The sequence below is a fragment of the Exophiala aquamarina genome, assembly GCF_000709125.1.
Source record: "Exophiala aquamarina CBS 119918 chromosome Unknown aczIA-supercont1.1, whole genome shotgun sequence".
Taxonomy (NCBI): domain Eukaryota; kingdom Fungi; phylum Ascomycota; class Eurotiomycetes; order Chaetothyriales; family Herpotrichiellaceae; genus Exophiala; species Exophiala aquamarina.
In genome coordinates, this window is record NW_013550587.1 from 1,003,602 (window position 1) to 1,017,994 (window position 14,393).

General features: G+C 48.9%; 4 protein-coding genes across 4 annotated transcripts; 2 read left to right on the forward strand and 2 right to left on the reverse strand.

Moving 5' to 3' along the window:
* Positions 1-5,471: 5,471 nt before the first annotated feature.
* Positions 5,472-6,910, forward strand: A1O9_00356 (uncharacterized protein; the record flags this gene model as incomplete). Its single annotated transcript, XM_013409520.1, has 4 exons — positions 5,472-5,531; positions 5,604-5,808; positions 5,948-6,342; positions 6,398-6,910. The coding sequence occupies 4 exons, from the start codon at positions 5,472-5,474 to the stop codon at positions 6,908-6,910; spliced, it is 1,173 nt and encodes a 390-aa protein (XP_013264974.1).
* A 674-nt stretch (positions 6,911-7,584) lies between these two features.
* On the reverse strand, positions 7,585-8,592 carry A1O9_00357 (uncharacterized protein; the record flags this gene model as incomplete). The annotated part of the gene is made up of 3 exons (XM_013409521.1): positions 7,585-7,792; positions 7,876-8,267; positions 8,329-8,592. 3 exons carry the CDS (start codon positions 8,590-8,592, stop codon positions 7,585-7,587), a joined length of 864 nt encoding a protein of 287 aa, XP_013264975.1.
* An 881-nt stretch (positions 8,593-9,473) lies between these two features.
* Positions 9,474-10,838, reverse strand: A1O9_00358 (alcohol dehydrogenase; the record flags this gene model as incomplete). The annotated part of the gene is made up of 6 exons (XM_013409522.1): positions 9,474-9,802; positions 9,861-10,002; positions 10,114-10,359; positions 10,409-10,585; positions 10,633-10,690; positions 10,741-10,838. The coding sequence occupies 6 exons, from the start codon at positions 10,836-10,838 to the stop codon at positions 9,474-9,476; spliced, it is 1,050 nt and encodes a 349-aa protein (XP_013264976.1).
* Positions 10,839-12,075: 1,237 nt separating this feature from the next.
* A1O9_00359 (catalase) lies at positions 12,076-13,782 on the forward strand (the record flags this gene model as incomplete). The annotated part of the gene is made up of 1 exon (XM_013409523.1): positions 12,076-13,782. One exon carries the CDS (start codon positions 12,076-12,078, stop codon positions 13,780-13,782), a length of 1,707 nt encoding a protein of 568 aa, XP_013264977.1.
* Between the last annotated feature and the right edge of the window lie 611 nt (positions 13,783-14,393).

The window sequence follows — 14,393 nt, forward strand, 5'->3', positions numbered from 1 at the left end:
CGATTTTGTACCACCAGGAGTCGCCTGGCTTACGTGTTTGGCCATTAATTGCGAAGTATCGGTGTATTTGCTTCCATGAATTTCGACTCATACATCGACGTAGTTTGTGTTGGTGTAGTATGCCATGGTATCTGACAAAGAGCCTGTGTTGCTGAAGGAAGCTCTTTTGGCCCATCGATCACGAAATGGATGTTGTCGTATGCTTGCTGGATCGCAACATTGGTGCGGTGCATTGGCCAGGGTTCGGCCCTGGCCAGCCGTCAAGTAGATAGCCTGGAAAGGGGAAACCTAGTTCAATTTCCACTTGCTCATAAACTGTCTTCAGGTTCGCGGAGAATGCTGCGAATATAGAACGACCACAGGAACAAGATAAGTGCTGTTCTGAGGCATCTTTGCGTACTTCTTCGCAAGAGAGCTGAATCAAGAGACTCAATCTCTTCAGAGCTTGTCGTATCTGGTTGTAAGGGTCTGATACGCTCCATCGGAAGGATTCTTTCGGTTTCAAAAGCGTTGTAAGCGCCCCTGTAATAATCTCGATGGTACCTTTTGACAGCAACAGCCTGATCGGAATGCATTCCTTATCTAAAATCCGCTCGTTGCTCGGACGCCGGAAGTCTCACTTGTTCCGGAGAGGTAGAGGTCGAGTGTATCTCCTCCCATTGTCGATTGAACTGCATCGCGTACACCCTCAGCTGCCTATTGCGAGTCAGCAAGGTACGCCTTGGCAACACATCTAACCTACTTGCACATATCGTTGATAGATACATCGCCATTATCCATGAATCGTGCCCCTGCTGAGTGAAATGAAAGCGCCGGAGTCGCTCAGTGTGGATTGACTTCGTCGGTTATGATGTCCACGTGATAAAGAAACATCAAAAGCATGCATGTTTTGTCGTAACCAATCAAAGAAACTGAAAATGCAAGAGGCTGGCACCCTACCAGGGAGGTCTAAGAGTCTTACTTTGTGGATGGGTGAGAAAACACCTAACTGGTGTGAAATGCCTCGCCGGTTAGAATGATGATTATGGACGACAACGATACCTGTGATGAAAATCTCACTAGGATTTCTCGTCGCTTCCCATCGTTATCAGAAAGGTTCGTACTGTTGTGACTAAACGAGGATCTGCTTTCTAACTGCGCACTACGCAAACTAGTGGACCAATTCAAACACCTTACTTCCACTTACCGACGCTGCTCTTTCCACAGAACACATCAAATTTATATACGACATGGCAAGGTCTGTGTCTGGACGAGAACGCAAGAATAATAATTATACTATGTTCTGGAAATGGGCGGCGGCCTTAGAGCTAGGCTGCCCCTGGGGGACCGGTGTAGGGAGATTTCTGTTAAAAGGATGTGCTTCAGTAGCAGATGATCATGCTTCCCCCAGGGGACGGCAAGCTTCCCTTAAAGATTCCCCTAGAGGACATTTAGCTTCTCCTAGGGGACGGTGGATTCCCTCAGAGGATGGATGTGTTGCCCCTAGAGGACGATGGAGCTTCCCCCGGGGGACGCTTTTACACGCAGGAATGTCAGCCACCATGGTCGATAAGAATGCTTCATTTATATTGAGGCTGGACCGTTCACATAAGAGCTTCTCAATTTTCTAATAGAAGTTGATATTATGTGAGACAAGACGTCCTGGTTGACCCACCTGCCTGATCGGGACGCCGCAGGATCAGTTAATCATAATACCATTTACCGCGGTGTATACCTAGTCATTATTAGTAAATTTCGGGAGTTCCACAGCTAGTTATAAATAGGATGATGAAAAAGTTAATGACGAATCAGGAGAGCTTGATCAATCCTGATATCTACTAGGCTGAAATATTTAGATTGCAAACATTTAGCAGTTAAGAGTGACTCTATATACAACACTCCCTGAATTAAAACTTTATAAAGTAGGCCTTTTCGCCTTCAGATCAGAAAATTCTACGTTATAAGATTCAAGATCTACAAGCAGGATAAACCATTTCATCCGGTATGTTTATAGTTTTCTAATTAGTGACTAATCAGAGAACTACAGAAAATGTTCTAATAAAACAAAACTAACATTACGATTCTAGATTTTTCAGCAATTCTACGAATCCTTGAAAGCAAAATGCTTGCCCTTCATCCTCTACACCTAATCCCTCTCAGTATTATTTCCTCTATTCCAATTGCTGCGGCCTGCGGAATACCTGGCCTCGTCGGTGGCCAGTGCGTCACTGTTTTCAAGAGCCAGCAGTGTGACTACGGTTGGGCCAACAGTAACGTGATTACGGAATTCCAGCCTAACTGCCGCGGTGATTGTTTTCGATACGACAGTTTTGGTAGTATTAGAGTGCAGGGCAATGGGTTCAGCGGCGTCAACTGTGAATATTTTTCTGATGTCAACTGTCAGAGCAAACTTGGGGAGACCGGAAACGAGGTATCTTATGGGGGGGCGAATCGATGTTCCTGGGGTCACTTTAAGTCACTGAAGTGCTGGTTTGCTTGTTAGGGCTGGGGCCTGTGCTTTATTCCTTGTCTTGTGCGTCGAGCTCTTTCCGGTGCTTTGGATCGAAATCTTTCTGGCGAGTCTACAAGCCCAATACTATATTTAGCACTTCACGGTTGATTGACCTGCCTGTTACTTTACCTTGTTTGTTGTGGAGCCTCCTCCTGAGCATAAGTAAGATGCTATCTAATGCACCACCTACCTTCTTTTGCAGCCGCTGTCTCTCTAGTGTAGGTCATGATGTGACACTATTCCTCTGGCAGGGAAAGTTCTAGGGGGAATCGATAGCTCTCTTATAGAGCTATGCAGAGCTAGTAGAGCCGCTAGCATTATATATATATGTTCCTTGACCTAGATAGAGTAGATTATAGTTAACTTCGTTAGTAATCCTATACCTATATTTAGGATATAGTCTAATAAAAGTATTCCCCTTATTATTACTATATTATACTGTATAGAGGTTGAATCGGCATGTACTCTCGCCTATCCTATAGGTTGGATAAAGGGGTAGGGCTGCGTTGCTAGGGGTTCTCTCTCTTCCAGGACCGTAGGATAGAACCAACTAACACCAAAACGAACACTGTAGTAGCCACGACTAGAATGAAACTCTTTACTCACCTGCGTCAGTGAGGGAACCGTAACACTGTAGATCTCTATAGTCTTGAGCCCGCCAAAGGACTGTACTTTCAAGACTTCTCGCAATAGACGTGCACAAAGCTGTAATGGCCTTATTCGTAAAGGTCACTGCCACTGAAACTTAGGCTGTATAGTTGTACAGTCGAACTCGTAGAAGGAAAATGCTATCAATTCTGCAAACTATGCTCTCATGGCTGCTGTTTGATACTCAACGTATGCTCTCATGCGTTGAGTTGCTTGTCTTTCCTTGCGCCTCCTTGCTTGCTTGCCTAGCTCCTTACATTGTCTGTTTTCCTCCTTACTTGCTTGTTCTTCCATGCCAAGGCCTCTTTTCTCTTCTTTCATGACTAAGCGCCTCGAGCCCTAATGCAATACCTCTCTAATTACCTATTCTATTAAGGAACCCTACCTTAGTTAGAACTTATTAGGCTAAGAGAGAATTCTTAGGCTCAATTCCGGCTGAGTAATATATTACGTTTATACTTCTAACACAACCCCTTGAAACGGAATGTCATCTAGCTAAGTGATTCAGTAGGTAATCCTACTTTCCCTAGTTCTATTATAGTTCTGTTTTTCGAGCTGTGAGGTCTCTGGAGACGCTAAAGCCTAATTGGGTAAGGCCATTTAGAGGAAGCAACAGGAGATGAAACGCTGTTCCAGTCTATTGAATGTAGGCCAGACAGCGCCCTCTCTCTCTACGGCAGTAAGGAAACCCAGAGGGACTGGCCCTCCAGGTCCTCGAGGCGCCATGGCCGGAGTAGTGCAGTCAAAGGCACCCGTCGTTTTCGAAGACTTAAACGGATCCTTTTCTGAAGGGGGGCTGTTTCTGGTCCTCAGAGATGGTTGCAAGCTTGCAAGCTTGCGTGGCGCATTGGAGGGCAGGAAAATCTGGAAGACCACCGAGCTTGGGGGCTGATGTGGACTAGGGCTGGGATCTTGGCATTTGCGGAAGAAACCCTCCAAAAGCGGCGCTGCTGACCGTCAAATTCGGAGAGAAATTTCCTTGTAAATGCCACAATGATGTCCCACACTTGGCGAAACAACCCCACCATCACGTCCATCATCCGCCAGCCCCAGATTGTGGGGCAGTTTTTGGTGCTTGGAATCTGTCCAACTCCGCTGGAACAATTTCGGTCGCTGTTCGTCAGCGTCCGTTGCCCGACGGGAGAATGCTGAGGTGAGAGTGCGGAACTGCCACCGGGCTCGTTTGAAGGCCGTTGAACCGATTCTCCTCTAGGATTTCTACCGATGTGATGGGATGGGGGAGAGATAATATCATCAAATTCAATCTCCAATGGCAAATGGCTGAAGTCGAGGCAGTGTTTTGGATCGAGGGGGGTATTCCCGGCCTCCAGGGTTGCCTATACAGATCAACTTGGTCTTGTAGCTGTGGTGTGAATCTACTCGTACGTGCTCAGTTGAGGCCTAAATAGCCATTGCAGTCGAGAGGCTCTACTCCCCGGCCTTTCGCGGCCTTCGAATCTGGTGCTGAAATTGCCCCAGAATGTCGTACCCCGTTGAAACGGGTTACAGGGTCTACTCGGTTCTGAGCAACGGCTGTCAATCAAGGACCGAGACTTGGCTCTTTGCAATGTAGTGTCATCGTAGCCAGGGACAAAGCACATCCATCGCTGGTTCCGCATATGTAGATGGGGCGAAGGCCGCTGCCACCGAAGGGATTAAAACGGAGTCAATATCCTGATGTCTACGACTATCTGCTGAGACCTTGTGGGGTAATAATACTAGTACCTACATCTACATCGCGGCATCGCCTCAGCTTTACCATTTCCATCCCCAAGTGACTAGGATCTCGAACAAAAGGAGGAGCCCACCAATCCCAAGCCATCCCTAAGACCCTTCGGCATATTCATTTTCTCTGATTCTACAGCCGCCAGAACCTGGTCCTGGGATTCCGGCTGTCTGGCAGTCTGACCACTTTCCACATCTACTCGATCTGGTCTGCTCCTTCTCCGCGAGGAAATATATCATCCACGTCATCGCCTGCCACTCGACCATTGTGCACTGCGACCTTTTGACAAACTGCGATATAGGGCGACGACAAGCTGCACCGCAAAATTGCTCCCTGATTCCTGGATCCCGGCATTGAACCCACCAAGCCAGGTTCTCCAAGGAATTCATCCGCTCGGAGCCATTTCTGTGCCCGAAATTTTTGCGGATTATCACCAAACCGCTGTGGTTCTCCACGACCACGATACCCAGGCGTGTGCCCCTCCAGACAGTGGTTTTGGGCACTTGAATATTGTGAAACACTTGACTCAGCTTGATTTGATTTGAGAAGTCCCCAGCACACCATAATTCTGCAAAGCCTTCCCATATTTCCGGGGAACTCGCCACCATGAACGCCCTTGATGACCTGAAGCACAATATCACCGAGGAGAAGGTCGAGCGTGAAAAGGTATTATTCCCTGCCCACAGGCGCCTGTTCCATCTACGGCGTTTCTATCAAAGCTAACAGTCGTACCCCTAGCCATCCAATGGCGTGATCTCGCGAGGCCCATCACCAAATCGAGGTGCATCGGTTCCAGACACCAAAGCCATTCCAGATCAAGCATCCAAAAGCGAATGGCAGAAGAAGCGAGGGATCGATCCCTCGCTACAGGTTCGCATCGTCAAGCTCAGTCACATGCGGTATCAGCATCCCGATCTGAATAAGATCACCACTTTCTTGAGAGGTGAGTTCTCGGGGGATTTTGCTCCCAAGGGCAAGGGAATCAGTTTAATAGCGGTGGATTTCTCCCGACCTGATTCCCCAAAGCCCTCACATACCGAGTTTCGAGCGCCATGGCTGACATTTTCACTTTTACAATCTAGATTTCGGCATGCACGTTACAAAAAAGGGCGAAACCGAGCGATGGTACCGTGGCTACGGTCCGGACCAGTACGTCTACTACGCCAAACAAGGACCTAAGAAATTCCTCGGAGGAACATTCGAAGTCGAATCGAAAGCTGAGCTCGAGAAAGTCCTCAAGATTCCAGGCGCCAAGCCGCTGACCAACGGCATCGAAGAAATGACCGATGCGCCAGGCGGTGGGTATATCGTGTCGATCGAGGACCCTCAGGGGTTTCCTGTCAATTTCATCACCGGCCAGGCTGAGGTCAAGGAGCAGAGGAAGGTTCCGGAGAAGTTGGTGGTGAATTTCGAAGTGGACAAGCCCCGGGCAAAGAGTTTCCAGCGCTTCGAGCCTGGCCCGGCGGAGGTGCACAAGGTATGACATCCAACTATGAGAAAATGCCATTTGGGTGCTAACAATCTCCGAACAGCTCGGCCACTTCGGCCTCAACGTGGAAGACTTCCCGGCCGCGATGGACTGGTACACACGGCACTTCAACATCGTGCCCAGCGACATCCTGTACGTGCCGCTTGAGCACATCGACCCAGAGACAAACGCGCCCGCACGCAAGGAAGTTGCACTGTTCGCACACATCGACCGCGGGCAAGACCTCGTCGACCACCACACGATGTTCCTGACGACCCTAACGCCGGGGCTCGAGAAACACGTGCACCACTGCTCGTTCGAGGTCCACGACTTCGACACTCAGGCGCTCGGCCACCAGTGGCTGGAAGAGAAAAAGTACGAGCCCGTCTGGGGTGTCGGCCGCCACATCCTTGGCTCCCAGATCTTCGACTACTGGTGGGATATCAACGGCTTCATGGTCGAACACTACGCCGATGGTGACCTCGTCAACAAGGACACCCCCATGGGCTACGGCCCCGCTGGCCACGAGGGTCTCGCTGTCTGGGGCCCTGAGGTCCCGAAGGAATTCTTGGAATGAAGACGTTGAAAAGGAACCAAGACTGATTGACCGATCGAGGCATGGTCGTGATATGTATGTAGTGTAACGTGAGAGACAAAGTCTCTTGAGCGACGCGGCTGCTGAAGTAATGTGGCGGAGGCCACGAAACCCTCGAACGGAGAGCGAATGCGGACAACGAGTGATGCAAGTAGTAGCATTGGAATCCCATTGTACTCGGTGGGCGTTCGTTATCGATTTTGCATTGAATATCTATGGGAAGCATGTTCCATGCTTTGAAGGAACCGAGTTATCTAGTTAGGACGCACTTCCTAGGTCGCGATTTTGTTGGTATTTTGGACATTGGATATCCTCTCCAATCTGGCTCTCTTCTCTCCATTGGTAATATTGCACAGGCGCCGAGAGGACTGGCGGGGCAAGACCAAGGCTGCATGCAGAGCCGCTGGCTGATCCATCTAAATCATGCTCCAATGAATCTACTACTGTGGCAGAATTAATGAGGTAGGTAACAGTCCATTCAAAAAGTCTAGATCCTGGTCTTGTATCTATGGCTCTTCGCGGCTCCAACCGGCCATGCATGACTTCAGTGTAAAGTCAGTCACATATTGTCCAGATTTCGCGGGCATTGGTTTTGATGGAATACCCTCTTGGTCCCGTCCCTCCCTCCTCCTTCCACCATCCGACAAGGATGCGCTCTACCACTCCTCATATCGCACTTTGTTCACCAACGTACCAATCTTCTCGATCGCAACTCTGATGTCTCCTCCGTCCTCGAGCACGACGCGGGGTTGACGGAAAAAGCCAATGCCCGCAGGTGTGCCGGTCAAGAAGATGGTGCCGGCTTCTAGCGTGGTGCCTTGAGATAGGTAGCTGATCTGCTTCTTGATATTGAAGATCATATCCCTGTCGGTTGAGTATTGTGGTTAGCCTTATAGGTTCTAAATAGATATATATCTCAACAAATGGAGAAAACAGGATTAACGTACTTAGTGTTGCCATCTTGGACGGTTTGACCGTTGTAAATGGCTTTGATGCTCAAGACCTGGGGGTCGGGGATGGCGTCCTTGGTAACTAGTACGGGGCCGAGAGGGCAGCTTCCATCGAGACCTTTGCTGAAACTCCATTGTGTAGTGGTCATTTGTAGTGTTCGTGCGCTGACATCGTTGCTAGCGGTATAACCCAGTACGTAGTCTAGCGCTTGATCCTCAGGAATGTCACGACCAGTCTTGCCGATAATGAGGGCCAGCTCGGCTTCGTAGTCAGAAGTACCATCCTGTGCTGCTTTGGGAACGGGAATGGCAGCTGGATATGGGTCGGCAAGCGCTGTGCGAGGCTTCGTGAAAAGAATTGGGGCTTTAGGCAGGTCGAGTTTAGCCTCCTATCAAAGAGAATCAGTTTCCAAACTTTCTCAAAACGTGATGGGAATCTGATAATCATACAGCGGCGTGGTCCTTATAGTTCAAACCTAAGCAGCGAATGTAGTTTGTCTCCTCCTTTGCAATGGGCGAGAGGAGTGTCTTCACAGTGTAAACATGACTGGTGACTTCAGGTTGAAATATCGAGCCGTTTATCAGGTATGCTTTGATCTCCTTGCCTGCAAAACTGTCCAGGCCAACGTCACGCGATGTGTCTACCAGTTGGCCTAGATGAATTCTGTTGTCTTCATTGGCAATAAACCGGATGATATGTGTTGCTTTGGTCATTTTCGCTCTCGTGATTTAGTGGGTGATACTTCTTGCCGTGTTCAGAGTCAGATGGATCTGCGGTAGAAAGGGTGAAAGAGCAGGGAGAGCACGGAGGACAGAGAAATGCCAGCGTTCACCTTGTTGATAATATTGATTTCAACTTTTTAGCAAAGTTGAACCAGGTCGAGAAAGCCCCACGGCGTTAAGGTCATGGTGCCCACGCCCGCGTCCCGAAGTCGCGCGAACGAAATTGCGTCAATTGCCTCTTCTGGGACGAGCATTGGCAATCGGGGGGTTGTCCTATTCCCCCACTTGTGGTCGACCTCACGGGAAATCATTAATTAGAGCGAGCGAGGGCGGCGGAATGCATGCCTCGGTGTGGATGGGTTGAGGTTGAGGTGAGGATGGGATTTGTGGAAGGGAGAGGGACGGTGCTTGTCGAAGTGCCGACGGGGCCAATGCGGGAGGGAAGGAGGGGTTGTGAGTCCGAGGGAAGGCACGCACCCCAGGCACGCTCTCAGGCAGGGGCCAATCACAGGACACGTGAGAGGGGTAATTCGATCGATAGAGACATCGGGTTTGGGGGAAGACCGGCAGGGGAGCTTCGAAACGCCGACTTCGCCGTCCCCACCAAATACAGTTCCCGGCCGCTGCCCTCGGGGGTGCTCACAGTCTTCCACGGTCCAATGAAGCCTCCTATCTGACCCGAGCCTTGTCCCTTCAACAAGAGCGTAGTCTGCGGTTGGGCCGACGACTTCTTTACCCGTCATGCACGAATCACACACAATGGTATTCATAGTATTGCTGTCCGCGTCTCAATTGATCTTCGCTTTGGTAGCTTATCAAGACATCTCGTGTTCGAGTGTAAGTGCATCACCAGCATCCTCAGAGACATGTCCTCAGGAATGCCCTTCGATGGATCTTGCTTCATACAACTCCTCAAGGTATTTCTCCTCTTCCGCTGTCAATTCTTTGCCCCTGATCTCCAGTGCCTCGTCCATTCTCTCCACTGAACTGAAACCAATGATCGGACTCGCAATTCTCTTATTGATCCACGCGAGCGCTACATGGCTCATCTTCCACCCACGCTTTTCTGCAACCTCTTGGACGCGCTTGACAATTTGCTTGTCGACATCACTGTAGCCCGTCTTGGATCGATCCTGAGATGAACGCTCAGTCTTATCTGCAGAGGGTGGCCGAGCCAGAATCCCTCGGCAAAGTGGTGCCCCTAACGCACCAAGATTAGGTACTCACGGCTGCAAAATCGGAATCTGGTCAAAACGCACAAGGTATCAATCCTACTCCTGTCAAATCGCAGAATTTGTTCATCTCACGCTCCTCTTCACGGTACAAGAGGTTGTAATGATTCTGCATGGAGACAAATTTGGTCCAGCCATGGATTTCAGCAGAGTGCTGCATCATCGCAAACTGTTCGAGTTAGACAAGGAAAACAGGCACCATCGGGATTTCCTTTTTACCTGATACGCAAACATCTGTGACGCATTGTCAGCATAATCTTCGTCCCTACGAAAGAGAGACATCTGAACTTACCGAGCTTGCACCGATATACCTCACTTTACCAGATCGAACCAAGTCATGCAAAGCCTCCATGGTTTCTTCAATTGGCACGTCATTATCAAACCGATGGATCTGCAGCAAGTCAATGTACGGTGTGTCAAGTCGTTTCAAGCTTGCGTCGACAGCTTGGAAGATGGCTTGTCGAGAGAGACCACCATGATTGACATAGTCTTTCGTCTTTGGCATTTCGGCTTCATTCTGGTACGACTTTTGATGGTTTCAGTACCCGATACCCGCAGATGGAATATAGACTCACATATTCCTCTCCGATGTATGCAAAGCATTTGGTCAGTATCACCACCTTATCGCGAGGGATTTTATACGTCTTCAGAGCTTTGGCGATGATCTCTTCAGATTTCCCGTTGCTGTAAATATTTGCGGTGTCCCAGGTATTCAGCCCTCGGTCATACGCTGCTTTGAGAAGCGGGAGTCCCTGGCTGAGGAGTTGGCATAGACAATGTGAACTTGAGAAGTGCATACCTTTTCTTCATCAAGGATCCAAGATTGCCAACCTGGATCACCAAAACTCATCGCGCCACTGGTGGCCATGTTAATGGGTGTCATACAGATGAAGACCACGACACTCACAGAATAGGCACCGAAACACGCAACCCGCATTTTCCAAGTTTCTTGTACTCGGATTTTGTGGATTCCAACGAGGCTTGAAGCGCTGCTTTATGAGACATATCGCAGTAAGAGTGACTGTGCTGATAACGGGCAAGTCACGGGGAAGGCCTGCCAGTGGAATACCAAAACTTGTTAAAAGTACGAACGGCAACCACAACTCGAGGAATCTGTACAATTTCAATGAGTCACACGAAGGTTCAGACAATTTAGGCTGTTAGGAAAACTGCGATCCATAGTCAACGGGCAATTGCCATGGCCCATTGATACGAACGCGGATCTTACACATCACGAGTTGCGGGGACGGAATCCGCCCGGCCTCAAAAGCCGTATCGCCATCTAAGTCCAATATTGGGACCAAATACAAGAGAAAGCAAAGAAACCGAGTTGTCACTTTGCCAAAATCAATCATTGACTCTTAGCTCCATTAAGAATGTAAAATAATATCGCAATCGCGCAAGGGGTGGTTCCGACACTTGTGCTTTCACAGTTTACCTGATCGAAACCCAAAAGGCACGAAGCTAGGGGCAGAGCCATGCTCGCAGAAGCAGTCTTCAAGTCAGCTTGAGGAGGTCATATAGACTTCTTACGAACTTGCATTGATGTAGGTAGCCTGGATCGCCGTACGATCAAGTCGAAGGCAGTGGTCAGCGGTATCCGTGCGCGTGCTGTCAATATCTCGCTATATTATCCCGAATCTGGTAGTCTTGAGCGAGATAGGTCACCTGACCAGCTCAATGACATCAATGCAAATACAAGTGGAATGATTGGCGAAGCGGACATCCATCATCGATGCATTGACCGCCTCAGCCTCTTTTGGAGGGGCAAACATGCCCGAAACTCCTTAGGTTGATGGTGACATCAGCATATTCAACGTGTAATGATCAGCAATATGGAGCAATGTTTCGATTTGGACGTGACTGTGGCCAGACCACACCCAGCAGATCGTTGAAGGTCTCCGCAATCCGGCTCATTCAGCGTTTGATTTGCTGGGCATTCGAATAAGGTAGTCAGAGAGCCCTGCATCACTGGCCAATTCTATTTTTCTAACGTCATGTACTTTTCCTGTGGTCCATCGATCCAAACCCCATGTCAAAGAAAGTTTTATGGCTCCATCAAAGCTGGTGGAACTATCCATGTCATGCTGCTTGAATATCGTAAAACCTCTCAATTTCAAACTCCCGTTCCTCCCATGACTTTCTCTGTTGCCTCCTCAGGTTCACATATATACTCCTGAAGTTAATGGAATCTGTCCAGAAGATCTTGCAAGTCCCTCTCAATACAATCAAGTCTACAATCATGGCACCATCACAAGATACATCCTTCTCTGCCCATGTGGCAAATCAGTTCACCTCCTACGAGAAAGACCGCCAATCGACTTCCAAAGATGTCCTATATGCTGCCAGCAATGGCATGCCCACTGCACACCCATACGAGACACAGAGAGCTGGCGAGAATGGTCCTCTCTTACTTCAAGACTTTCATCTGATTGATTTATTGTCACACTTCGACCGAGAACGTATTCCAGAGCGTGTCGTCCACGCTAAGGGCAGCGGTGCTCATGGCTTCTTTGAATGCACAAACCCTGCGGACGATCTCACAATCGCTGATATCTTCAGCGCAAAGGGTAAGAAGTGTCCCGTCACCGTTCGCTTTTCTACAGTGGGTGGCGAGTCTGGCTCTCACGATTGTGCTCGCGATCCTAGAGGATTCTCCGTGAAGTTTAGAACTGAGGAAGGTAATTGGGACCTGGTTGCCAATAACACACCCGTATTCTTTCTCCGAGACCCTGCCAAGTTTCCTCACTTCATCCATACTCAAAAGCGAGACCCTCAGACGCATCTCACCCACGCCGACGATTCTACGATGTTTTGGGATTATTTGTCTCAAAACCCTGAGTCCATTCATCAAGTTATGATTCTCATGGGCGATCGAGGCATCCCTGATGGGTACCGCTTCATGCATGGTTACTCTGGCCATTCTCTCAAGTTCATCAACAAGTCTGGAGACTGGGTTTATACTCAAGTTCACTTCAAGTCTCAACAGGGTACCAAGTTCTTGACCCAAGAGGAATCGGGCACAAAATCTCCAGATTACTCGCAGAAGGATTTGTTTGAGGCGATCCAACAAGGCGATTATCCTAAGTGGTCTGTCGAGGTGCAAACCATGACACCCAAGGAAGCCGAAGACTTGTGGGAGAAGCAAGGCATCAATGTCTTTGACTTGACTCACGTTTGGCCACAGAAGCAGTTTCCTCTCCGCAAGATTGGAGAATTTACTTTGAATGAGAATGCTGTCAATTACTTTGCCGAGGTGGAGCAAGTAGCATTCAATCCTGCTCACATGCTCCCTGGAATTGAGCCATCTGCCGATCCTGTTCTTCAATCCCGTCTCTTCTCCTATCCAGACACACATCGCCACCGCATCGGCGTCAACTATCAACAACTGCCTGTCAATGCTCCTCGGACTGGCTATCAACTCGGCAACTTTCAGCGTGATGGTTCCATGGCATTCTACAACCAAGGTGCCCGACCAAACTATCTCTCATCCATCGACCCTATTCAATTCCGTCCTCGCCCTGTCGACCTTGACAAGACTCACGGCCATTTTCAAGGAAACGCCGTGACATTCTTGTCCATGATCAGGCCTGAGGACTTCGTTGCACCTCGCGCACTATGGGAGAAAGTTTTCGATGATGGAGCCAAGGAACGTTTCATCAACAACGTCGCCGGCAAGATGGAGATGTGCAAGGGCCAAGAGATCCTCAAGCGACAGATCGCCATCTTCCGCGAGGTTTCTCCCGATATTGCCCAGAGGTTGGAAAAGGCTACTGGTATTAAAGGATATGCCGGAATCAAAGACATGAAGTTCAATGGTACTCACAATGGTTTCAGCAGTGATGCCTCCATCAAATACGCAAATGGTATTTCTGCGACTGGCAACTCTTCCGGAAATAAGAATGGCGCTCCAATAAAAGGAAGTCACAGTGGCATCGCAGTCGCTTAGAGCGCAGGAAGTCTTTACAGCTTTACTACACCCGTCAATCATGATGGATTGGAACAACATTCTAGTGAGATATGAGCGAGCATTTAATAAGGGTTTTTGTGAACTAAATGTAATAGTTTAGAGTAGTGGTCACAGTCTTCTCTACACAACTATCTTCCGTCTTCTATCTTATTCCCCGCAAATGTTGAGTGATTGGCCCCAATCTTGGACAGTTATTATGCCTCATAACTCGTGCAGTTGAGGACCAGTATAATTGCGACTTTTCACACGCGATTCGACGCGAGGCAGACACTGGTATGCACGTGTTCATATGTCAGATATCAGTACGCTGAAGATGATCATCCCAAATTGCAACTATTTTCAAACAACACTTCAGTTTGACGGATACCCGAAAGGATCTAGCTCGCTCCACGACTCGTAATAATGTACTGTGACACATCACGAGGCTAGACCTCGTATTGCCAGGCGTAATCGTAATCGGAATAGTCACACGCACCAGACCTTTAGCCATACCTGGAAGCTGCGACACTTGAGCTGCATCCAAAGCAATTCGCTCACGCTGGGCAATGTTTGATGTATGGCTGTGACCTGGACGTGTTCCGATAATGCAC